This window comes from Castanea sativa, chromosome 1 (assembly GCF_040712315.1).
Source record: "Castanea sativa cultivar Marrone di Chiusa Pesio chromosome 1, ASM4071231v1".
In the NCBI taxonomy this organism is placed as follows: domain Eukaryota; kingdom Viridiplantae; phylum Streptophyta; class Magnoliopsida; order Fagales; family Fagaceae; genus Castanea; species Castanea sativa.
Genome location: NC_134013.1, coordinates 79,949,017 through 79,976,096, shown reverse-complemented (window position 1 = coordinate 79,976,096; position 27,080 = coordinate 79,949,017). Strand labels below are relative to the sequence as shown.

The 27,080-nt window shown below is 32.9% G+C and overlaps 1 protein-coding gene across 1 annotated transcript; it reads right to left on the bottom strand.

The window, feature by feature from the left end:
• LOC142616171 (uncharacterized) lies at positions 1-6,392 on the bottom strand. Its single transcript, XM_075789040.1, has 8 exons — positions 6,043-6,392; positions 5,553-5,710; positions 3,945-4,827; positions 2,108-2,199; positions 1,615-1,689; positions 1,367-1,428; positions 1,176-1,245; positions 1-1,008 (listed from the first exon to the last, which is right to left on the bottom strand). The coding sequence occupies exons 1-8, from the start codon at positions 6,218-6,220 to the stop codon at positions 259-261; spliced, it is 2,268 nt and encodes a 755-aa protein (XP_075645155.1). The 5' UTR covers positions 6,221-6,392; the 3' UTR covers positions 1-258.
• Positions 6,393-27,080: the final 20,688 nt, after the last annotated feature.

Sequence of the window (27,080 nt, the reverse complement as noted above, 5' to 3'; positions counted from 1 at the left end):
TGAGGACCAATAACAATCAAACTGAATAATATAATTTTTGTTCTAGACAATAAAATAATTACACATCATCTTTGAAAGAACAGATGATAGCTGGAGACTATCAGACATGGAAGAACAAATACGAAACTAATAAATAATCTTTGCACATTTGATGAGAATGGAAGTAATATGCCATAATTAGCTTATAATTTACAAGGAACTAGAAATAAATTTTGAGTGAACTAAGAGACATTAAATTTCTATCAATTTTAATGATATCTAACCTTTGGCACCCAATCCTCGAGATTTTGGTAGCCTGACAGCACCCAAAGGATTAATTATGCCTTGTGAATCTCTGCCCAAGCCCATGCCTTCAACAAAACCCATCTTTGCCATCATCTTTGATCCGAATCCCTTCGTATGCTGTTCAAAAGCTCCGATCTTTTGGGACCCGGAAGCTCCAATCTTTTGGGACCTGTTTCTTGTTGGGACACCGCCAGATTTGGAGACTTCTGCCTTTTGGGATTTGGTCCTGCCTGTGTCGGATTTGGTCCCGGCTGGGTCACTAGTTGACTCAGAGAACTCCATACCCAATCCAAGTGATTTAGGGCGTTTGATAGCTTCAATGGGTTCTGCAATACCTTGACCATCCTTTCCTAACCCTCCACCTTCGACAAACCCCATTTTAGCCATCATTTTAGATCCAAATCCCTTGGTGTGTACCTCAAATGAACCTAAACTTGCTGAGCCAACTACACCTTTATCTTTACGATTTTCATTTGTCTCTTGTGAATCAACTGCTGTGATCTCAACAGCATCTGATTGCATTATACCACTTGATACAAATGACATGGGTTGATCTGCATATGAAACCTTATTGCCATATGAACTCTTTTTCCCACTCCGTTTCTTCTCACTTGCTTCACCACTGCCCTTAGCAGTCTTCTTAACCCTGTTCCTAGTGGCAGATCTTAAATTTGAGAAATCAGTCACAGCAAAATCAGCATCCTTGTCGCCAGCACCTATCAGCTGAAATTCATAATGAAACCACTAATCTTAGGTTTGCTGAAACATAGATTAAGTAGACAGTAGAAATCTAGATTCTTCGAAGAACATATAAGACAACTTCATAGACAATAAAAAAAAGGAACAAACAATGCATAACACTTAGCATGCAGTTTAATTAACATCTGAACCTTTTCCAGGCGAACTTTATCATTTGCTGATGGCATACATGTATGTTGTGTTCGCACCACTGTTACAAATCTGAAAAAACAAAATAACAGCTAGTTTGAAATCAACTCTATGTTAAACAAATTTAGAAAGTATGTGTGTATATCTCCATACATATGTAAATACACACACACACACACATTTCCTTTTATACCTTTTCTTTCCAGAACCTTGGCAGCCACTTCGCAAGCGATATATTGCAGCTAATCGTTGTACCTAATACATCAAAAACAGTTTGAAATCAATGAAAGATTCTTAAGATTCCTAGGATTAATTCAATAGCACGTTAAACATAATCCATACTAGGATTGCGCTTTATTTATCCAAAGAAAAAAATGAAGCTATATTCGCTTCTTTCTTTATTTTTTTGAAGGGTCGGTGGGTTGTGAAGAGAGTATATACCAGGGAACAATCACGAGAATGCATAGGTTGAAAAGAAAACATATCCACACCATCCAATACAATCCGCTCTAGTTTCTACAGTTCAAACCAATTAAGGTGTTAGTAATACTGAAAAATCATAAGTATATAAACAGTATGATTGTCTGAAAAGAATTGATATCAAGTTAAGAAATCCCTGGGTATAATTTGGAAAATGAAAAGGTTTATATCCAGTAATCAAATTGATTAATTAGCTTATAAGGACACTTGCAGTTCAATATAACTGGTAATAATTGCAAGAAAACCAAAAAAAAAAAGATCTGCATTTGAGATGTTAAGGTGAAAAATTAAACACCAAACCAAACTTCATGAAGCATGCCTGTAATCAACAGTAAACAACCACCCTTATAAACTACTTAGAAAATGAATGGCATTAGTATGCTTTCCATAATTTCAATGGAAATGAAAACAACAAAAGGAAGGGCAACAACATTAATTTCCTTTTTGCTTTTACCAAATTAATTTGCTCCAGATCAACACCCCGGAGCAGCATTCTCTCCCGACGTCTCACAGCAATCATTTCTTTACAATGTTTCTTTTTTTCACCTGAATGGTAAGTAGAAGAATTTACAATATGAAGTATGAACTGAAGGCAGACCCTTTAGTTTAGTAGACACAGCAGAATAATAGTTTAAAAAAATTTCACCGACAGAGAAGAACAAATGCAAGCTTAAAGAAAGTAGACCCATGACTAGAAACTTATGAAATAAAATTCCTAATTGTTACAAACATACTAAAACCATGATTGCTATTTGAAACTTAAAAATGAAAGCCCAAACCTACATTAATAAATAAAAAGAAAAAACTATAACAATGTTTGCATGTGCATGAACAAAAAACTATTTCTTTAGACCTACCAGTAAATATTTTTTGAAGAAAATTATTCTGGGGCTCTCTTGCCAAAAGGTTATATTTCTTTAGTCAAGCACAGAAAGACTAATCTTAACTTTGACACTCTATCAATTTCTTTAATTTATTCCTAAGATGATGATAATACTGTTCATATGCTGCTTCCTAGTTTCTTTATCATTCATACAATTCTTTTAACTGTATTGATTATCTTCTATGATTCTTTTAAATGAAATGCATCAATGCCTAAAATCAGTACCAACTCTCCAATCCCATTGCTAATGAAGCTCTTTATGTGGATCACTATTATCCACTAGCTCTTATCGCCCATTCATTTCAAAAAATCATTTGTATTTTTGGTAAAAGTTATAATTCCTTGAATTGGCCATTGTCCCCAACATTATTTATTTATCTTATCCTTATAGATTTGTGTTACTTTTGGTTTCATTAGGTGTGTCAAATATCAAGAAGCCAGCTAAGGTTTTAGCTTTATGCCTCATAATTTCATGAGAACCAGTCAACCTACTAAAGATTTAATAAAACAATATAACTTACACCTCAAGCACATAAATGATGACAGTATCAAGGCGCCATCATAGACATATGCTAGCATTTGCAAGATGTTTAAACAAAGAGGAAATATATGAGGTGTATTGAAACAGACTGACTCTCTTACATACACAAGGTCCTTGTGTATAAGAATAAAATTGGCCAACCCAGTCATTTTCCCAAGGATTTCAAATCATCAACCTATGATTGTTCCAGACTTTCACAAGGTTATAGGATTTTAATCATGTGTATGTTCACACAACACACATAGGCAAACCTTTGGTCATAAAGCTACACAAATACGAACACACCAACAATGATAAGATTCAATGATTAACTCATCCCTATACTCCAATTAAATGCAGCATTTTGATAAAGTATTACTCCCTCCATCCCTTTTTTACTGGTCCTCAATTTTTTTTTTTTTTTTTGGGAGAAAAATACACGTCCTCAATTTCATTTTTGGACATCCCAAAATGTGGTCCTCTTTGACAAGCCAATAGATATAATATTAATAACTTTCCAAACTTACCCTTTATTTGAAAAGTCAAAACTGTTTTTTCCATTAGCTTTATTTGAGTTTAGATTAAAGAGGTTAGTTTTGGAAAATTATATCTTATTTTTTTATATAAGAAAATTGGGAGAGCAGGGCTGGTGGGGATCATACCCCAGTGCCCAAGCACTACAAGAGGTGCTAGAACCACTGGGGTATCCCTCTAACCCCCTTTTTTTATTTAAATTAAATCATGATCTCTTAGAAAGTATGATTGCAGCATGCATCCCTGCCTCCAAATATTATGAATTGAGAACTTAAAACAAATAAAAGATTATTTCCCAGCAGAAAATAAAAATGTGCATCATCCAAGATAAAAACGGACTTGAGCAAAATTTACCAGGAAAGTTTCTGGAAGTTTTACTCTTTTGTGCCTCAAGAGGCCAAGATCGAGGAAACCTAGCAACATGCCTTTTTTTTGCAGAAACGGTTCTTGGATCTTTTATGAGCATAAGGTCATCTATTGCCAATGACAAATTCTCTTTGGAAGGTTTAGAGTATCTCTTCCTTGATTTGGGCTTCTTCAAACCATATTCTCTAGATGCATCCTGGAGAGCAATTCCACCCAACTTCTCTACAGTCTCATCTAAGCCGTTGCTAGAACTATCATCATCTGACTCATCCAAAACTTGTTCCATCAACCATTTGGAATTTAAAACATTGTCACTTCCACCAATTCCTTCTAAGTAATCTTGTGCAACTTCATCATCAATATCTAAATCACTATCAGATGAGTCTTCAGAGCTATCACTTTCAGACGATCCAACTGCTTCTCCAGGCTCAGAAGTGTCGTTGCTTTCCTCATCTAGAGACTCTCTATTGTCTTCTTCATCACTTTCCTCATCAGATATATCTTGGGTGTATAATTTCATGCCTCCAATTGACAAGAACCCCGAATTTTTTCCTGGAGGTGATACCTCGGCCAAAATTTCTTCAGACATCTGACCTATCTCATCATTAATGTTCTCATCGGTATTATTGTTCTCATCGGCATTAATTTCCTTCTCAAAGGATGACGTTCCTTCAGTTTCAGCTTGGAATCCCAAGCCTTGATGAGAGCCATCACCTAACACAAAATCTGAATGGTAGTCATAAGTAAATTCCACATCACGAGGCTCCGAAGATGGCATTTGGTCTACATAAGCGACAATTTGATTCTCCTTTGAATCCACTAAAACAATGGGGTGCAACTCATCTATACTGTCATCTCCATTATTGCCCTTCTGTTAAACAAAAATTTGTTCCAGGTTAAATATTTTAGGAAATAGAACATCCAAAATTTCAATTAAATGGACAAATATTCCCAAAAACATTTTCCTAGAAAGAAAAGATTCAGGAGGGTATGGAAATTCCAATGTAGCAAACAGATAAGAGCTCATAAGACATCACCAACATTCACGTTAATTTAAAAGAAGATTAAAGTATTTGGTTAATTTCTGCAAAAACTACGAATTATCTACAGTTAAAGAAGAATTTTTTAGAGAGGGAAAATTTAGTGCCTTGTAGGATTTAACCAAAATACTATCCCCAAATTGAAATGATTACAAAATCAGAAACTTTTTTAAAAATTTGAGCTCCTTCATTAACAACCAAAACAACTGAAACTGAATTTAATAAACAAAGTAACAACTCCCAAGCCCCCCGCCCCCAAACACACCCAAAAAAAAATGCACGATATTTCAAAATCATTAGATTCTTGGGACACAATTAACCAAGGAAACCAATCCTGTGAGGAAAGGCACCCCATTTTCCCTTTCCTTAAGTTATATGGCACGCTTGCTAATATGATTGGAAAGTTAAGGCTCTGGACAAACACTTTAAAAATTAGTCTTCTATTCTAAAAAGAAAGGCTTACTTGTTTGCTCACTCTCCAACATAGCTACTTGGAACGGAAATTAATTTCTAAAACATTAAACTCATATGTAACATTTGATTCAATACAACATACCTCAAAGTCCAGCGCAGGGTATCGGTATCCAATAGCATTCCCACCCATTTTCTGAGATTCAATTTTAGAAGCAGAAGCTTTGCTTTTACCAAAGCTTCCAGATTTGGACACAGACACAGACACAGACCCAGATTTGTTATTCGGATTGGAATTCCTCCCTGCAATTCAAAAAACCAATCAAAATTCCAAAACAAAAACTTGGAAGAACCGGAAATTTGGATCACACGTAACTATATAACATTTCCTATCATCTAAGACACCAAAAAGAAATTCTATGGATTACCCAGTTCAGCATCCACCTAACTTAACCTTAAAGTCATCTTCTTTTTTGTCTTTATTCTAAAAATAATAATAATTTCCCCTATTTTCCTACACTTTCCTCTGTTTTCCCAGCAACCAAACATCAAGTAGGCCAATAAATCAAACAAAGAGAGAACTTTTATTTATTAGAGATAAATTTGAAGAGAGAGAGAGAGAGAGAGAGAAAGACCTCGAGAAGAGGTTTGATTTTGATTTTGCCAATCAGATAACAAGCCACCTTCAACGAACAAACCAGCTCTAACAGAGAGAGGTTCTGATTTTCTTCTTCTACCCCTGTTGTTGCTATTGCTATTGCTATTGCTTTTGTTGTTTTGGGTTTTAGCAGGTCGCCTTCTACCTCCAGCCATGGCTACACAAACAAAAGAGAAAGCACTGTGTGTGTGAGGGATTGTAATGTGGAGAGCCTTGGATTGTGGAACCCCCAAAAGGACAAGAGGCCCTGGAGTTGAATCTTTGATTTGATCACAGAAATTGAAATTGTGGTTGGATCTGGACCGTTTGATGTTACGTGGGGTCAAGTTGATGACGTGGAGGACCACCACGTACTAGGTCCTTGTCCGAAGTCCGAACTCGGAAGGGTTGGCCGAAAAAAGTGTGGGGCTGGAATATACTATACGAATCATACCATATGCTAGCTTCTGTTCTGTTCTGTTAAAGCTTCCTATACTATACTTCTTTACTTATCGTATCCATGCTTCTCTTTACAATCTTTTGGTACATGGTCATCAACAATTAATCATATAAAAATCCTCTTTTTTTTTTTTTGTTAACATTAAAAAAAAATTAAAATTAAAAATCTAAAATTTTGTAGATAAAATAGTTATTAATCTCCAATCATATTGATTTATTAAAGTATGAATTTTTTTTTTTTTATTACAAAACACACTTACAAATTTTTTTTTTTTGATGAAAAGACAAGTAACTTTGTTAAGAAGATAAATTCAATATATCATGGGCCAAAACTGACTCAATAATAATTGGATCGTCCTCTACTCAAGCTACATAACTAACAATTCCTTTGGCATATTGAGCTAAAATATGCTCTGGTTCATTATCACACCGCTTAACATGAGACATTAACACAGACCCGAAAGCTTTAACAAAACACACTTACAAAATATTAAGATGATCAAAGATCAATATCTAATTTATTTATATATAAAAAGAACGAATGTGCTAACTACAGTAACTTGGTTTATTCAATCTGTTGCACTGTTTTGCTGCCTCTTACTTCTTCTTCTTCTTTTTTTCCCCTTCGGGTAATATCGTCCAGTAGTCCACTCCTTTTTTTCTTTTCTTTTTTAATTTTTATATAGAGCTGTTAGTTAACACAATAAATTGTCACAATATTTTCACAATTGTTAAGGTGTTAATTCCTTATAGGTCAAAATACAATATCATATAAGAACCAACCACAACTAAAAATAAAGGTATTGTGAAAAAAGAAGTGGTACATCCACAACATTTTTCACAACACTTTTATAACAAAAGTGTGAATGCATAAAATTATTCTAGTTGTAGGGTCATTTGGGCCCAGGAATATGTGGGGGGTGGCCCAAAAGTATTCTTTGGACTAAAGGCCCTATCCGAGGACACTGAATGGTCTGAGGATGTATGAATGGCAACTCATAAAGCAATACTAAATAGTAAAGAGGTAATGTCTGAACATGTATGTCCAAAAAGATGGTCTGTGGATGATTATGTCATCTGCTATGTAAAGTCGAGGCAGGTAAAGGGCTGGTTAATATCCATAGGCAATGTTCTAGAAAATCTTATGGGTAGGGGTAAACATGGTAAACGTGGAAGATAAGAAGAAGGACGGTGAAATATCTAAGATAAAGTTGTTACTACCACCCCCGCGTTCAATACTCTGCAATTGCTATTCTGGCCGCATTAATGGGAAAGTGAGACCTGAGCATCAGAGTTTAGCCTGCACCCTATCTCTAAAGAATTCATGGGAGGTGGATGGGACAAGTATTTAATCCAGTAATCTAACCCTGACGTGGAGAATGAAGAGGAAAAGAATGAGGGAATATAAAAGGAATAAAGGATCTTTAGCAAGGGGAGAGGAAAAAACAGAGAAAAAACACTGTATACATCACGATCCATAATTGTAATCTATATAGGGAAGAAATAATATAAATCATCCTCGGCGTGTGTCCGAGGAGAAGATTCTTTCATAAAAACAGTTCCTTATGTGTATCATTGTGATCAAAGCCAATCATCTTTGTTATCTAGACATCACTAGAACCTAGATTTTAAGCCCACTCTCTACAAATTTTATTGTAAAAGGCCTTTCAGGCCCATCCCCCTCTGACTGTGAGTCCGGACTCAATTTGTGGCCTTACAGTAGTAACTACATTTTTTTTTTTGGTTTGTTCAATTTGCACTGTTCACTAGCCTTCTTTTTTTTTTTCAATAATATTGACCAATCAAATTTTTATATAGAGCTGTTAGTTAACACAATAAATTGTCACAATATTTTTACAATTGTTAAGGTGTTAATTCCTTATACGTCAAAATACAATATCATATAAGAACCAACCACAACTAAAAATAAAGGTATTGTGAAAAAAAAGTGGTACATTCACAACATTTTTCACAACACTTTTATAACAAAAGTGTGAATGCATAAAATTATTGTAGTTGTAGGGTTATTTGGGCCCAGGAATATGTGGGGGATGGCCCAAAAGTATTCTTTGGACTAAAGGGCCAATCTAAGGACACTGAATGGTTCGAAGATGTATGAATGACAATTCATAAAGCAATACTAAATTGTAAAGGGGTAATGCCTGAACATGTATGTTCAAAAAGATGGTCCAAGGATGATTATGTCCTCTGCCATGTAAAGCCGAGACAGGTAAAGGGCTGGTTAATATCCACAGGCAATGTTCTAGAAAATCCTATGAGTAGGGGTAAACATGGTAAACGTGGAAGATAAGAAGAAAGGCGGTGGAATATCTAAGATAAAGCTGTTACCACCGCCCCCGCATTGAATACTCTGCAACTGTTATTCTGACAGCATTAGTGGGAAAGTGAGACCTAAGCATCAGAGTTTAGCCTGCCTCCTGTCTCCAAAGAATTCATGGGAGGTGGATGGGACAAGTATCTAATCCAGCAATCTAACCCTGACGTGGAGGATGAAGAGGAAAAGAATGAGGGAATATAAAAGGAATAAGGGATCTTCAGCAAGGGGAGAGGAAAAAATAGAGAAAAAACACTGTATACCTCACGATCCATAATTGTAATCTATATAGGGAAGAAATAATATAAATCATCATCGGCTTGTGTCTGAGAAGAAGATTCTTTCATAAAAACAGTTCCTTGTGTGTATCATTGTGATCAAAGTCAATCATCTTTGTTATCTAGACATCACTAGAACCTAGATTTCAAGCTCACTCTTTACAAATTTTATTGTAAAAGGCATTTCAGGCCCATCCCCCTCTGACTGTGGGTCCGGACTCAAATTGTAGCCATATAGTAGTAACTACATTTTTTTTTTGGTTTGTTCAATTTGCACTGTTCACTAGCCTTTTTTTTTTTCGGTAATATTGACCAATCAAATCTTTATATATAGGGGGAACGACGACAGAGCAGAAGGCGGAAGCACAACAGATTATAGAAATATAGAATAATTCAAAGTAAATGATAATTGAAAGTAAGGCGGTAGAACCGGCCAAGCAATTGAATATCAAAATAATTCAAAGTATTGAAAACAGAAGTGTTTATTGAATGTACTTCAAACACTTACAGTAGTAGTAGTAGCAACAAGATTACAGTGATCAACAGGTATCAGTGGAATAAATAATACAAGGCTTGAAAGCTAGTCCTGGTTCCAGTTACAAGCTTTGTGTATCAGTGAGATATCTTGATCTAAGGAAGTCCTAGAGAATTTTAAGGGAAGTCCTAGAAAAGCATCTGAGTTTAACAATAAGGGACAACCCCCCTTAAATAAGTAAATAAAGCAGTGAATAGTGAAAAGTGAATAGTGACTTTTTACTATTTATATCAGGGCCCATGAGGGGCATCAGGAGCGCAATATTCAGAAGGAATCAAGTCAGCTTTTGAGACTGAAAGTAGTTTGGCTGGTAGTGCCAAAAGTGGTCAACGAAGGAATCATTGTCATCATGGAAGCAGTAGTGAATACTTTTACTTTTGAGTAAATATTGTAACATCAGAACCCATTGTGCAGGCCAGGAGTGAATTAGGTAGAGTATCCTTCATCAGGTTCCCATTCGGGACAGGGATCCCTGAGTGGATCATTATTGCATTCATGTTCATGATAAGTTGAATATTTGTTGCAGAAGCCGCAATACATTAATGGTTCATAAATAGGATCTCTTGTGAGAAATATTATTGGGTCATCATGTTCTGCCCATTGTAAGTATCGGACCGCCGAAGCATAAGGTTTATTAACAAAAACAGAAATTCTGTCTGTACAACCAAAGAAATGGTAGTCTTTCCATAATTCTTCGGAGACATCAAGAATTCGATTATTGAAGTAACTTCTCCAACATTCGACAAGAGCATAGAGATGCTTATGTGAGACATGAGCATTTCCTTCATACCATTGACCTTGGTGGGTATATCCATTAATAAGAACAAGATGCATGGAAGGTTGAATTCTCATCCAATTATTCTTTTCCCATTTGGGCAAAGTGCTCCAACATCGGATGGAAACATAAGGAGTTACTGTAACATCTGCAACAACTTTTTGGATAATATTAGGAAATTGGTTAATTTGATCATAACTTGTCAATTTGATGAGTCTGACAAAACCAAATTCGAACATTTGAGAAAGCCGGAAGGGATCAATATCAATACCATCTTCATAGTTAATTAAAAGACCAGGGAAATGATGAGTTTTTTCATGTACTCTAAGACTGCTCCCAAAGTATTTTTCCCATTTCTTTTTTATATAGCCTTTATTGGGGCCATCAGGTTCAACAACGGTAGGGGTAATTGAAACAAGGACTTTGAAATATTCAAGCCAAAGATCAAGATCTTTGGTCATAACCTTGGTTTCCGAAATACAAGATTGTACTTCAGGAGGTAAGTTGGCAACAACACTTTTTAGTAAAGATTGGTTTTTTAGACTCAATCTAGCAAAATCAGTACCCATTATAGTCTTTTTATCCATTGAATGGATTTCCTCTTTGCCAAAGAGTTGACTAATCAGATTTGATTTATCATGATGGTTTTGAAGGTTAACAAGGCAATTAAAAAGTTGATCGGCAAAGGCCTCATTTTCAGCAGTGGGATCAACAATTTGGGTAGTAAGGTTAACAAGGTGAATTTCAAGCGCTCTCATGGTTTTGGTGAATAGTTCATGGTGGTTTAAAGAGTGGGAGGCTTGAAGGTTGTCAAGAATGAATTTAATGGAATCTGGTAATTCACTATAGACTCCATTATGAAATTGCAATTCTCTGTTCAATACTTCTTGTAAAGTTAATATGATATCGCCACTGAAATATGTCACCTCTGTCGGGACAAATTCCTGAAGGGATGTTGCATTACTGGATTTTACTCCAAAAGATGCGCCTTCATGCATTACAAAAGGATGCCCTACTGGAAACCTTTCGTCTTGAGGAAAGTCCTATGCAGGTGCTTTCCCCTTGTCCCTCTTCTTTGTCGAAGAAGTCATAATATTCCACTTAGTAGTGGTAGTATTAAATCTTACTTTCTCCTGCTAGGTAAGGGAGAAGATGTTAAGTCAATTGGTCATAGTCAAAAGTATAATGATAGAATGTTTTTTGGAAAAATGAGAGTAAATATTATCAATAAAATTCTTTTGAAAAATATGTTTCAAAAGCCAGAGTATAATAGTAATATATCTTAGTTGTGCAGGACAATAAGTTTTAGGATGACAATGATCATTTTTGGGAATATTGGGGTAGGAGGAAGACTTGTTCCGGACAAGTTTGAACCATGCCAAGGACTTGGTAAAAAACCTAGTGCAAAGGATCCTTTTTTGAATTGTAGTATCTGTGGGACATTCTTTGGTGAAGATATTCCTTTCACTAAAGCTATTGTCATTGTTAACATCAACCTTGTTGGGGTAACTATCATTTATCAAGACTTTGTGACAATTGGATTGAAGTAATTTATCAGAAAGTTGTTCAACAATTTTCTTGAAGGAAGTTAAGGTGTTTGACATTAGCATGGATTAGATTAGAAGCATTATAAGTTTCATGCTTTGTACAAAATTTGAATTTTACTTTTTGTCCAAAAGGATCAGTAGTAATTCCATCATCTTCAGTAAGAAAAGGGTACAAAGAGTTAATAAAAGGCAAACCAAGAATCACTTTATCAGTCATGTTTTCAACAAGCATAGTGGGAATTTTAAAGCAAACATTATCATGGCAAACATGAGCATTGTTCAATTCATACTTGATTTTCATTTTAGTACCATTAGCAGAAACTAATCTTTCAGTAGATTTTTCAAAATATTTAGAGGGAATCAGTCCTTCTTGAATACAATTAACATCAGCACCAGAATCAATCATAACAACAACATTAAAAGCATAATCATGAGTAACAACAATTTTGACTTTAGTATACCATTTGGGCAGCATATTTTTAACAAGAGACAAATGATTATCAATCAAATTAATCAAGACACGATTAGAAACATTACCAGAAGGAGAAGCTTGTTGATCGGATTCATCTCCGTTTTTTTGCTCATCATCATCAGATTGGTGTTTATCCATAGTTTTATCAATCTTTATAATTAACAATTCTTGTTTAAGATGATCATTATCTTGTTTAATAGTTTTAACATCATTTTTTAATTGAATTATTTCTTGTTTAACAGTTTTTATTTCATGTTGTAGATCATTAACAGTCATTTCTTTTGATTTATTTTTATTAAATCTTTTCAAAGTTTCTTCAAAACTTATCATAGAATTAGGTCTTTTAACCTTATCTTCTTTTGTTAAGTTTTTCAAAAACTTGTCAAGATAATCTTTCTGTAAATTAGGGTCTTCAATTTTACTTATCATTGTTAATAGTAGATCATCATTCTCTTTACTCTTAGTTAACATTTTAATAGATTTAATCACATTACAACAAGAATCTCTACAGCCAAGTTTAATATTAGGAGATTTAGAAACATCACTACGGGAGTGATAATCAGAATCAGATGAGGAGGAAAAATCATCTTCAAAGGAATCAATCGAAGCAGCAGATTCAAGAATCTGAAATAGTTCATTTTGATCATCATTATTAATGTTTAACATGTTCAACTTATTTTTCAATTTACCAAGCTGTTGGTTACAGTCTTTACTAAAATGGCCAAATTTGCCACAGTTAAAGCATTTACCTTTACCTTTACCTTTACCTGATCTTTGTTTATCATGTTTTCGAAAAGCAGATTTGTTTTTTGCATAAAAATCATTGGGTTTAACAAAGTGGGTTCTGTATTTTTTATGCTTTTTATGGGAATAACTTTTGTAAACCTTATCATGTTTACTTTTTCCTTTTTGCCTGGAAGGGGCAATAGGAGGTAAACCATATTGTTCACAGAAATTACCCATTTCATATTTAACTTTCTTTTTATCTTTTAACTGTTGTTTTAACCATTTTTCATCATTGCACATATTAATTCCAAATTTTTTAATAGTGCTGAAAATATCACCATAAGTTAAATTATCAAAATCAATAGAATCATATTTCCCAATTAATTCATTGTTTGTACCTTATGAGCAAAGATAGGACGTAGACCGTCAATAAACCTCTCTTTCCAATAAGGCTTCGTAGAGTCTTTTCTGAGCATGACTCTGGAAGTAAACACATCTTGGTACCATCTGTAATCAGACATAGTAGGGCATCTTAAATTATTCAAATAATCAGAAATTCGAGACGAAATATTAGATGGAGTACCAACAAAATGTTTAAGAATGGTGTAAACCAAAGTATTGACACCATCAAGAACACCACGATTAATATTTTCATTAAAAATAGGCATACCATCAGTATCTCTTTTAACAACATGTTTAATAGATTCTCTGAATTCTTTTGTGAGATGTGAATCCCACTAGCCTCGAAGAGAACTAGTAAAACCAGATGCAAGTAAATCAACAATATCAGGATGATCAAGATTGTCATGATTGTTTATGTATGCAATACCAACCATAGACATGTGAGCCATTTTGTTAATAATTTCTTATTCAGACAAACCATCAATATTCCATTCATAAAGTTTATCAGCAGAAACAGAAAATTGAGTTTGAGAAGATCTTTCTTCAAACTGTAAATCAGGAGGAGTAGGTTTGGAATACCATTTTTTTTGTAAAAGACGCGGGGTTAGGTTTTCTAACAAATCTTTTAATTTCAGGTAAACTTAAACCATCATCAAAAGCATTTTTTAAAGAATCAGAAGATAATGAGTCAGAATTTGTGTCTTCATCAGAAACAATTGCTTTCTCATTTCTTGAAATAGCACAAGCAGCGCTTCTAGAAGTAGAAGTTTGCTCGGTTTTAACTTTTAAATCAGCAAACATTTTTTCAATCTTTTCAACAGTTGATCCTTTGGAGTTAACCAAATCAAAAGTCTTACTCTGAGAAGTTTTAAAATCAATAGTTTTTCTTTGACTGGGTAAATCAATCAAAGGTTTCTCAGATTTTGTAACAATAGTTTTTTCAACAATTTTTTCTTCAATACGGTCAAGCTATTGACCAATAATATGCAAAGATTCATTAGCAAAATTGTTTTGTTCAATAATGGCAAAAACATGAGTTTTATCATCAACAATTTTGAAAATGGAGGCTTTCATTTCAGTGCTTTCTTTATCATTTTTGCAAGTAATCAACAGTTTCAAGAGGTGGATGACTGGATTTAACAGTGGTTTTATCAGTTTTAACAAAAACAGATTTTTTTATTACATTCAAGTAATTGGTATGAACCTCATTTCTTGAAACATAATAATTCTCAAGATAATCAAAAAACAAAATATGTTGTTTTAACAAATTCATCTTTTCTCTCCATTTCCTTTTGATTCTGTCTTTTTCAGACTGAGCAAAAGTACTTTGGTAATACTTTCTTTTAACACGGTTTGCTTTAGAAAAGAATTCATTACTTAAAGCAACCATATCAATTTGAAAAGCAGGCATTTCAAAATCCATATCCATCAAATTTATCACACGCAAATGATTGTAGTAAATAGGAAGAGTTTCAATAGGTGGAAAATCAGATCCGGAAGGAGCATCAGATTTTGCATCTTCTTCTTCTTCTTGATCATTTTTTGAAGGAAATTCAGGTTTAGTTGAATAATAGGTCTTGCTAACTTGGGAATTGTTGCTAGCAACTCCTTTTAGTTCCAAATTAGGTGGTTCAAAATTCTTTTTTAAAAATTCATCAACATCAGAATTTCTCTTAACAAAACATTCAGATTCAGCAAATGACTTTCTTCCTTCATTGATTCTTAAAGGTTTGTTAGTAGGAAAACACTTGGTATCATCAAAAAATATTTTAACAGTTCCATCAGTATATTGTGCAATTTTAGTAAGATTAAGTTCATCAAAAACAGGTTTAACAGGAGGTGCAACTTGTTCCAAAGTCCATTTTTTGGGAAGAGTAATATCTTGCCATTGAATCATTTTAGGGACTTGGATCTTAGCATCAGGGGTGGAACATTGAATCAACATAGTTTTTCTAGCAGGATCACGTCCTCTAGACCGAGGAGTTAGCTGGGAGTCAAGCAATTTATTAAAAATTCGGTAAATAAGAGTAAAATGTCTACTACCATCATCCATATCATAACCAGAAGTCAATATATTTAAAGTTAAAACTTTAATAATATTAGGATCATCTAAAGCAAGAGCAAGGTCATGATAACAATCAAAGTAAACAGGACCATCATACAAAGAAGCAGTAATCATATCAAGAATGCTATCATTAAATTTCTTAAATCTAGCATCACGTAAATACATAAGCACAGAAGCATCAATTCATTTTCTTGTTAAAGGTTTAACAACAACTTGAACCAAACCAATATGTAAATATTTAAGATTTTTCTTGGACAAAAACTCATTAATATTTTTCTTGGAAAATAAACAACATTTTTCATGAGTTTTAGAAGTAGAAAAGGTTTGTTCAACAATTCTAGCTCTATATTCAGAGAAAATACTTTTTTCAGTCCAATTAAGATCATAAACAGATTTAGTAGAAATCTTTGGGATATTCTATTTTCTAAAATCTGGGTACTCACTTTCTCCAACAGTGAGGTCTTCTTTATTTACAATATCAAAAGGACAACCAGTCCTAGAGCTAACAGAGGAGTCGGATCTCCACATCCTATCAATGCCTATCTTAGTTATAACACTCAGTTATCATGTTTTTCTCACAACCGTTGCATATCGTAACACATACCGTTCATCAACTCTATTTCTCTCACGCCCTCATGCTCTCCTGGCTTCACGGGCCTTACCGTTCGGATCTGGGACTTTTTACAATGGCGGTGGCGCCAACGATGGCAAGATAAAATATTTTCACAATTGTTGAAATGTTAATTCCTTATAGGTCAAAATAAAATATCAGACTAGAACTGACCACAACTAAAAATAAATGTATTGTTATATTAACACAAATTTCACAATATTTTCAAAATTATTGAGGTGTTAATTTCTTATAAGTCAAAATAAAATAATAAAATATAAGACTGCGATCAATCACAACTGAAAATAAATATTTTGTGAAAATTTTGTAACACTTGTTGTGTGAATCAGTGAATGTGTAAAAGCCACTGTAGTAGCTACATTACTTTTTGATTTATTCAATATGTACTGTTCATCACTTCATTAGTCCTTTCTTTTTTTTCCAGTCATCGGTTTGTGTTTTTTTTTTAATATTTATATGAGCTGGCATATATATTGTTATACTGACACAACAAATTTCATAATACACAATTATTGAGGTGTCAATTTTTTATAAGTTAAAATAAAATAATAAAATATGAGACTATGATCAACCACAACTAAAAATAAATGTTTGTGAAAATGTTGTAACACTTTTTGTTATCACAATATTTTCACAATTGTTGAGAACTCAATTTCTTATAGATCAAATAAAATTTTGCTAAGTTCACAACATTTTCACATTAATTTCACAACAAATTATAGGTGGTAAGTTACTATTGATGGACAAAAAAGTGATATCAGTTGTGTGTCCATTTTAAAATTAGTAACAACTTGCCGTTTAGAATTCATTATGTAAATATTATGGAGATAGCATTTCTATATATATATATATATATATATATATATATATATATATATTGAATCGAAATTTACCACGGATAAAAATAAAAGTATTGTGAAAATATTGTGACATTTTGTTATGTTCCTAAACTTTTTTTTTTTTGGTTTATTCAAATCTGGTGAGCAAAAATTTACTATTTCATGCACAATTTTCTTTTATTGGTTTTTTGTTTGTTTTTGTAATGCATAGTTTAAAGTAGTTTTCCCAATTAAAAATCAATAACAATTTACTATCTAGAATTTGTTGTAAAAATGTTGTGGATGTAGCATTACTCTAAAGTAAAATTATAAATTATCATACAAGGGCCCACCACTACAACAAAAGTGGGCTATAGTGACGAAATTTAATGAGGATAAACAATTTCATCACCAAAGGTATTAAGAAAATATCATGATATTTATCGTGCTCTTGACTTTTTTTTTATTTAGCCAATTTGTTAAGCCAAAATTCATAGTTTTATAGATAGATTTCTTGGGTTTTTTTTTAACACATTATTTAAAGTAAAAAACATATAGTTTTACCAACAAAAAAAAATTATAGAAAAAAGTACTTTCCCCCTTTATGTTTGGAGTAGTTTCATCCCCCAACTTTAAAGTTGAATAATTTCTTCATTTATATTTTGTACACAAGCATATAATCCCTGATGTTACTCTTTTAGTTAAATCTTAACAAAATCTTATGATTCCTATAATATTTCATTGTGCAATATCTAAAATGCCTCACTAAATTTTATTGTCCCAAAAATTTTCTTTGTGTATTTTGAGATTTATGTGTTAGTCATACTTAAAAAGTAAAAATGGTGATCTATGGTATTCTATTTGTTACCTAGAGAACACTAATTTATTAGAAGTTTAAATCTTCTAAATTTATAATTTTATCTAATAGAAACTTCAAAGACATATGTCTTTTGTTATTTTTTTATTTCTTTTATTTCTTAAAAAGGTGTTCATTAATTTTTTTTTTAGAGATAATTACAACATGCTGCTAACCCCGCAGCTCGAACCTTTTCCCCCCTAAACCCCAAACACTTTGTACATGGGGAGGTACCAATTCATTAAAAATTAAGTAAGTTAAGTATCGTAGTTAGGCTCATAAAATAAAACGATAAAGAAGGAAGTATGTATAACAAAATATTCATTGCAAATAGTTGTTAGTATTTAATTTGATGAAGAGTTTAATTGTAGCATATGTCATCATTTATTGCGAAAATTTTAAATATTGTGACAATATTTTATCAAAACTTAGTTGTTTATTGTTGGGAGATGATGACATTTGTTATCATTCTTAGTATTATTTTTTTGTGAGTAGATATTGTCTTTAGTAAATAGGTTCTAAAAAATTATAATACTAAATAAATAGAGAGTTGTAAGGACCAAAAGAACTAGCGGCCTAAGCCCACTTAGAACAGTGAGTTGTACAGTTCAACCTCAGCCCAAAATAATAAATTTGTAAGAGAGGGAAATAAATAACAAAGGGGGGCTCCGCCCGAGGATAAAAATAAGGAAGAAATGACTGATATTATTGAATAAATGGTCTAATGTATCAATACAAGCTAGCCTGAGGAAGCCAAGATTATACAAAAATAGTACTGTTCACTCTTTTCTCTTAGCATTCTTCTCATTTCTTTTTAATTTCTTGATACTTGTGTCTGGATCCCTCTTTCTGAAAACCCTCTTTCTCTTATATCCTCCCCCCTTTCTTCACATCTTAACCTTCCATCTTTTCATAATAAATCTTTCATCCTGACATTTATCCCTTTTTAAGTCTGAAGAAGGTGGTAGAAGTAGTCTGCTTAGCTATGATTTACATTGTTCAAGTCACTTTTTCATCAATGCAGCTGATAAAGCTGTTGCCCACCATTTAATGCAGAGGCAACATGCTACTCCAAACTGGAAACTTCCCCTATTATCATTGATTCTCTCTTCAGACCCTTCTTCCCACCTAGAACGCCTCAGAGTCCTCTGTCTCTTTCCTCCCTCTCCTTGGGTGACTTTCCTTCTCAGGTCCATGATATCCCCACACTAGTATTGCAACTCTTCAACTTCATCATCGGTCCTCGGGCACCCATAAGAGTCATATGGTAAATAACTATTCTAAAATTCTATCTAAAATTTTAGATAGAATTTCAAAAAAAAAAATTCTATCTAAAATTTTTTTCACTTAAGGAACAGCATGTGCCTTGCACATGCAACCCTTATTAGTTATCTAAAAAATCTTTAAATTTCACAAGGTTTTTACTTTAGAATTATATACAAACCAAAGTTAGTGGATTGAATGCCAAATAGCAGTTAATTAATATGAAATTTTGGTGTACATATTAGGAATAAAGAGAACTTGCAATTTAATGGCGAGATTTTCAATTTATTAATAGAATATAACATTATTAAGTGGAAATTTTTTGACAAAAAGATATACCAATTACAACTTATTAATAGAATAAATCATTATTAAGGGTCTGTTTGGGATTCGCTTATTTTGCTGAAATTGAAATTTTTTTTGCTGAAATAGTACAGTAGGGCCCATGAATAGTACCAAAAAGTGTAATAGGGTCCATGAATAGTAATAAAATAAGTTAAATGGTAAAATAAGCTGACCTTTTAATTTGAAGTCAAACACACACTAAGTGGTAAAATTTTGACAAAAAGATATACCAATTACAACTTATTAATAGAATATAACATTGTTGAGGACAAATTTTTCACATCACATGACTTCATTTCATTGGCAACTCGCACCACGTCAACACTATCATGGATTTTGGGAAAATCTCTTTTAAAGCCTGAAAGAGTCTATATTCACAAAATGACGCCGAAGCTCATGGTCCAAAACTCATGGCGATATAATCTCATCAAAGCCCATAGTTCGAGCTTATAGCACAACATCTCATTTTCGGCTCATGATCCAAGCCCATGAGTCTTATCGGGGGAATTTTGGGAATTGTGGTTTAGAATACCAAGAAGTATGTTCATTAAAGCTCCAATGGTTCAAAATTGATAAAGGAAAGCATGTTGCTTGGAATGTCTTTCCCAATTTCCTGAACTTTGACAGGTCAGTGTGCAATAGGTAACATTTGGTAAGCCTCTCATATCACATAACACTTAAAATGATAAAACTATTCATGCTTTTTACATAAAAAATTAATGTCCATCATATAATATAAGTTTAAAAATATAATTATAGTATTTCATATAAATTATATTTTTATCATCTAAATCAATTCCAAGCACATGGCTAAATATATATATTAATATCTCATATCTAGCATTAAATGCTCTCCTTACTCTCCAAGATTTGATTAAAATACAAAAAGATCATAATTACATCTCTAAAACTTCATCAAATATCAACCAACTAGCCTATTGCTTACCAAATTATAGATGGACTAAATATTTTTTTTTTTCAAAAGAGGAAACTTAGCTAAAAATACCAATAACAACTCCGACAGAACCTGAAATAGCTCCAGCAGAAGCTGGAACAACTCCAACAGAAGCGGAAACAGCTTCTACAGAAACAGTTCCAGCAGAAGCTGCAACAGCTCCAACACATTTTGTAGTAGCTTCAGCTGTAATACTAGAAATAGAAGGATCCCATAAAAATTATCTTATCATCTATAGCCAAACCATGAATTTAATGCCAAAGATGTCATTTAGATGACATCATCCAGCTGTGACAGCAACATTAAAGTCTCAAACTTTCTTCTTTTGGCTAAAAAACAAAAAATCACTTACTTTGTCAAAGATTTTTCCTTATTTGCTAAATTTCCCTCAACTAGTTCTAATCTAGTTACATGCTTGGCTCTATATAAAGATGACCAAGCCACACACCATGGGAGACTAATCCATCCCTCTCTCATCCTCAATATTCTGAAAATTCATTCACTTTGCTGCACATATCTCTAAACATTTTCATACTTCTCCATCCCCTTTACAAAAATATCTCTTCTTAAATAACACCATTATATCACACCTATTACACCACACCATTACACACTATCCATCTCTCCCATACTTTAATATTCTGATACTTCATCATTTTGCTACTCAAAAATACATCTTCATCTCATTCTTTATTTCTCATACAAAATCTCAATTTTTAGAAAGCAACATAACTCATGACATAACACAAAAAATCACTCTAGCAGCAGCTATAATTTCATGTATTTACTATATTTAATATTCATATTATCTATCTCACACTTCCATATATTTTACAAACACATTCCTCACAAAATACCCATACATACTTCTTATATATCTTTAAACTCCATGTCTCACAAAGTATACATATACAAGATCCATGTTCAACAAAGCATCTACATATAATTCCTATACATATTGCAAACACCATATCTCACAAAAATATATACATTTCTTACCATCTCTACACATCTTAACACATATCAAACATTTTTCCAAGAACTTATTACTAAAAACCCTTTTTCATGGAAGACATATATTTATAATGCTAAAAGCCCTTCTTATGAAAGGCAAAAACTTATAATACTAAAAGTCATTCTCATGGAAGACAACATCACTCATATTTGACTAAAAAACTAAAAGAGCATTACATGGGGAAAATCATTTAAGTGCATGATAAATGAGATAAACTTAACCAACCTATGCACACGGCTAGACATATTCTCTCTCCCTTCAGTTGCACCCATTTTTCCCTTTCAATTATGAAGTCACCATGAAATGATTCATAATATCATATTGTACCACTGGACCCATTTTCTCATGCTGCTGAAATGTTTAAGTTCACTACTGTTCTACGGCTGGAGCCACAAACTACCACAAACTATGAAGATAAGTCATTATATTTTACCTTCAAACTTAAATTATTATGTATATTATATTTATTATCATTATACCACTCGACTAATGTTATTATATCGCTGGAATGTTAGCAGCTCATTAATAGCATGCGGCTGGAGCTACAAACTGTGAAGCTTACTAATGATATACGGCTGGAGCCACAAATCATATAAAGAACAAAGTGATACTGTACAGCTGGAGTAAAAAACATACAAGATAAGTCAAAATCTCCCTATCTTTAAGATCACATTATTAAGTATATGTTAATTCATCATTATTGTATCGCTGGATGCAAGTTACTTTAATATCATCTCACCATTTAATAAAACATGGTCTCACTAATACTTCATCAATGAATATACATATTAATAAATTGATCTACTACCGTTGCACATATATTATTTGGACATATACCACCTATTAATACATATTATTTGGACATATACCACCGATTGACATATATTATTTGGACATAAAACATTGTTGGACATACCTTATTTGGACATAGATCATTGCTAGACATACCTTATTATATTAGACATGAACCACGAACCACAGCTTGATATGGACTATTTTGAACTCATCTCATTACTAGACATATGACACTTAATAAATTACTTTTTAATATTGGACATCACTTAATATACATAATAACAACGTATTAATTCACCATTTAATCAAAGCTATTATGCTAAGCATATTATTTATATATTTCAACCATTATCATGATTCTAAGACTTTGGGTTTTATCTATTTTGTAGGCTTAAAAATACATTGAAAGTCATTGGTTTATGCAGCCTAATGTCAAGTTCCAGGTTGAACTCTCCAAAACAAATCCGGGCTTAGCAAAGTCACACCTCCAGTGGAAGACACGAGGCTATGCACAAAAACCACTCCCGACAAACATTATTAAGGGTTTGTTTGAGATTCGCTTATTTTGTTGAAATTGAAATTTTTTTTATTGAATGTACTGTAGATAAAGGTAAAAGTTAGCTGAAATAGTATAATGGGATTCATGAATAGTACAAAAAAGTGCAGTAGGGCCATGAATAGTAGCAAAAATAAGCTGAATAATAAAATATGCTGGCTTTTTAATTTGGAGTCAAACGCACAAGGTCAGTTTGGGATCCGCTTATTTTTCTGAAACTGAAAACTTTTTGTTGAAAGTACTGTAGATAAAGGTAAAAATTAGCTAAAATAGTACAGTAGGATCTATGAATAGTATCAAAAAGTGCAGTAAGACTCATGAATAGTAGCAAAAATAAGTTGAATAGTAAAATAAGCTAATTTTTTTAATTTTTGTTAAACACACACTGAATGGTAAAATTTTGACAAAAAGATATACCAATTACAACTTGATTCTGACACATATATGACTTATATGAAATGGTTAATATCAATCTTATTTAAGCATTGCTAATGGTATGCCTAGTTCAATTAAAATTTTTCTAGCTAATCCAAAAGAAGGGATCAACATTGGAAGTTAGCGTATTAGCAAAATAGTTTTGCCACCCCTCTCTCTCTCTCTCTCTCTCTCTCTCTCTCTCTCTCTCTCTCTCTCTCTCTCTTATTATCTACTATCTTTCCCTCCTCCCATAAACTTCCCAAACTCTAATCTCTTCCCTCTATCTCTTACAACATCATCTTTGACCTCACTTACACCACCATCTCCATCGCTACATATGCAAGGCCAACTCTATAGCATAAGCAAATGAGTCGGTTGCCTAAGGCCCCAAGTAAAAAAATGCCCTCAAACTTTAACCAATAAGGTTATTTCTGTCATTGTAATAATATTGATTAAGCCCAAATATTGGCTAATAAATAAAATAGTATTTTTTATCAAATGAAAAAAAGTAAGAAATGATACGTCCACAACATTTTTTTACAACACTTTTACAACAAATTCTAAAAGGTAGGTTGTTACTGGATGTTATTGGTGGACAAAAAAGTGATTTTAATTATAGGTTCAAATTATAACTAATAACAACTTAACACCTAGTATTTGTTGTGGAAAGTGTTGTGAATTTAACACTTCCTAAAACAAAAAAGAGTAATACACAAAATTTCATTATCATCTAAGTTCACCACTAATATTACTTTTTTACTTACCACTATCAATTTGCCACATTAGCAATTCTGAAAAGTTTTGGCAATTTTTTTTTTTGTGACTATAAACTTAAAAAAAAAAATTATTTATATATATACACACACACGTGATTTATATTAATTAGTAATTTTGTATATAAAACAAGAATATAGAATTTAAGTAATATTTTTTTAAAATGTCATATTTAAATATATAAAAGACCTCAAAATTCAATTTTCGTTGTAAGTCCCCAAATGCAATTAACCACCCACCCATATACTGATATACATATGCATTCATCTCTTACCATGTCCCCATGTTCATGCATTGTATTTGCAAGGAAGTTAAGGACCACGAGTCTATGATATCTCCAAGTCCATTATACCACGGGGTTGATGATTTAGGACGTCATCATTTTGATTAATCGAGAATAAGGGTGTGTTTGGATACCGCTTATTTGCTGAAAACTAAAAACTTATTGCTGAAAGCACTGTAGCAAAATAATTTTCAAACCACCCACCTATATACTGATATACATATGTATTCATCTCCCACCATGTCCCCATGTTCATGCATTGTTTTTGTAGGGAAGTCAAGGATCATGAGTCTATGATATCTCCAAGCCCATCATACCATGGGTTGATGATTTAGGACATCATCATTTTGATTAATTGAGAATAAGGGCATGTTTGGATACCGCTTATTTGCTGAAAACTGAAAATTTATTGCTGAAAACACTGTAACAAAATAATTTTTAAATATGTGAATAGTGTTGTGAGTTCCAAATTTACCTAGAAATCTGTGAAAAAATGAGTTTGGTGGTTTGTGAACAGTACCCATGGGACCCACAAAAAAAGCGTTGAACGCGCGGATTGGGCAAAACGCCCAATCCAAACGCACGCTAAGCTGGAAGAGAGAATTTAGATGAGAATAGGATTAAGCTACTTGTGATGATTAAGCTGATGGAGATGATGGGGATTTCATGGTTTGTGCGAGTGGTGGCAATGGTTGATTGTGGATTAATGACTAATATAGGGAGAGGGTAAAAAAAGTAGAGAGAAAAAGAATTAAAAATAATATTTAATTAGTAATAGAGTAAAAAACAAAGTTGATGCATGTCCATGTGATGAAAAGACTAAACTAAAATATATGAAGTAATTTTTTTGGATTAAATTTAGCAAAAAATTAGTATAGTTTAGTGTAAATGCTCGTATTTATATATTTCATATTCAATACTTTATATTTGTAAAACTGAATATATTAAAAAGTATTTGGCCTTAAAATAATAGTTCGGTGATAATGATATTATTTTTGGTGTCTCGTTTATTCCTGTGGATGAACTCTAGCTTTATTCGGTCCTCCCCCACTATCATCTTTCCTCCAAAAAAGAGAGTACTTTATGGGCTTTTTATTATTATTTGTTTTTTGGGTCTTGCTCTTGCATTACCTAGACTCTGTCCACTATTAACTACAAACCGAACTGAACTTGGGCTGATTACACTTTATGTGGGGCCTTTAAACTTTTCCTTTTTATTTTTAGGAAAGTGAGGCTTCTAACCTGCACCTAGCCCGGTTTGCAGTTTTATCATTAAGGTTGAATGATATCATATACTGGCTGGACCAAATGGACAACGCATGATGGGCTGGGCCGAACGGCTTACATGGCTTTATATTTTCAACTCAGTAGTCTGATTACATTATGGCACCATCCCCACATTCTTTACAAGAGGGGAGTTGGAAATTCTTGGTTCATTATGAACAACCGAGATGATTTATAGGGGTAAACAGAAGAGGTGTTGGCTAGACTAGCCAATGAAGTTTGTTTGAGTATGTTTAGACATAGGGAGACGAAGAGAGAGGAGAGGAGAAGAGAGTAGAGAGGAATGTGACCGAAATATACTTAAGAGTAAAATACAGTTAACACCCCTAAGGTTTGGCGTTGTATATATTGAGGTCACATTCCTCAAATTGTATATATAACATTAGTCCAAGCCTTAGGGATGTTAACTTTACTCTTTAGTCCAAACCAAGTTGGTGTTGTATGGAAGAAATCAAACGGTTGCTCACACTAAGAGATGACAAGCATTACCTCCATTAACTTGCCCCCGATCATCTAGCCAAAAATTAAAAAAATATAATTAAGTAAGGGAATGAGAAGCATGATCAATCTATCTAGTAATCCTAATAATTGCATTCAACTGTACGGGGTCTAAGGGCTTCTAGTTAGGGATGGAGCTAGAGCTTGGAATTAGGGGACGGCTCTATTGCTGATTGTATGTGACAACTAAGTTGCTGAGGGTTTTTGTGTGTGTGTGTGTGTCTTTGATGCGTGCGGCTGTTGTTGGGTAAGGACAAAATTATTACTTAAAAAAAAAATTGAAAGGGTCATGTTATTTGTTTTAGGTAAAATTAGATGATTGAGCTTAATTTTTTTGGCTTTACTATAGGTAATTTTTGTTATTGAGTTTCTTTTTTTGTGCTTGTATATTTGGTTTTAGATTTTAGATCTATAATTTTTTTTTTTATGGTTTTTAAAAAGAGAAAAATTCTAGAGTTACAAACTTTTTTACAAATTGCTGATATGGTGAGTAATTATTGGACAGTAAAAGAGTGGTATAAGTGATGGACTCAAATGTGAACTAATAAAAATTTGTTACCTCAATAGTTGTAAAAATATTATAGAAAAATTTGTGACTATAATATACTCTTAAAAGAATCAATGACATTTTTTTTTGAAAAAAAAAAAGAAAAAAGAATCAATAATATTGCAATGAGGGGTAAAGTATAATTTTAAAGAATAAGATTGCTAAATCTAAGAGACTCTCATTCTGTTGAACTAAGGATACAAACGGCCTATTTATAGGCAAATATTTTACAACAAGACAAAATATTATACAATGTGAATGTGGATTTTTTCCTTACAGATGTCCAAAATTTATGAGGGATCAGTGCCAGTTGTCTTCTTGATCTTCAGAAAATATTCGCCTGTGGATTTTTTTTCTGACAATAGGCATTATGGGACTGAGCAAAGGACTAGGCCATCATGGAGT

What these genes read in the sequence shown, in the direction of transcription:
- LOC142616171 (XM_075789040.1), bottom strand. Translation starts at nt 6,220, where the DNA reads ATGGCTGGAGGTAGAAGGCGACCTGCTAAAACCCAAAACAACAAAAGC. An exon ending in AACTTCCAGAAACTTTCCTG is followed by an intron (nt 2,200 to 3,944) that starts GTAAATTTTGCT and finishes CTTACCATTCAG; the next exon opens with GTGAAAAAAAGAAACATTGT. An exon ending in ATAAAGTTCGCCTGGAAAAG is followed by an intron (nt 1,009 to 1,175) that starts GTTCAGATGTTA and finishes TATGAATTTCAG; the next exon opens with CTGATAGGTGCTGGCGACAA.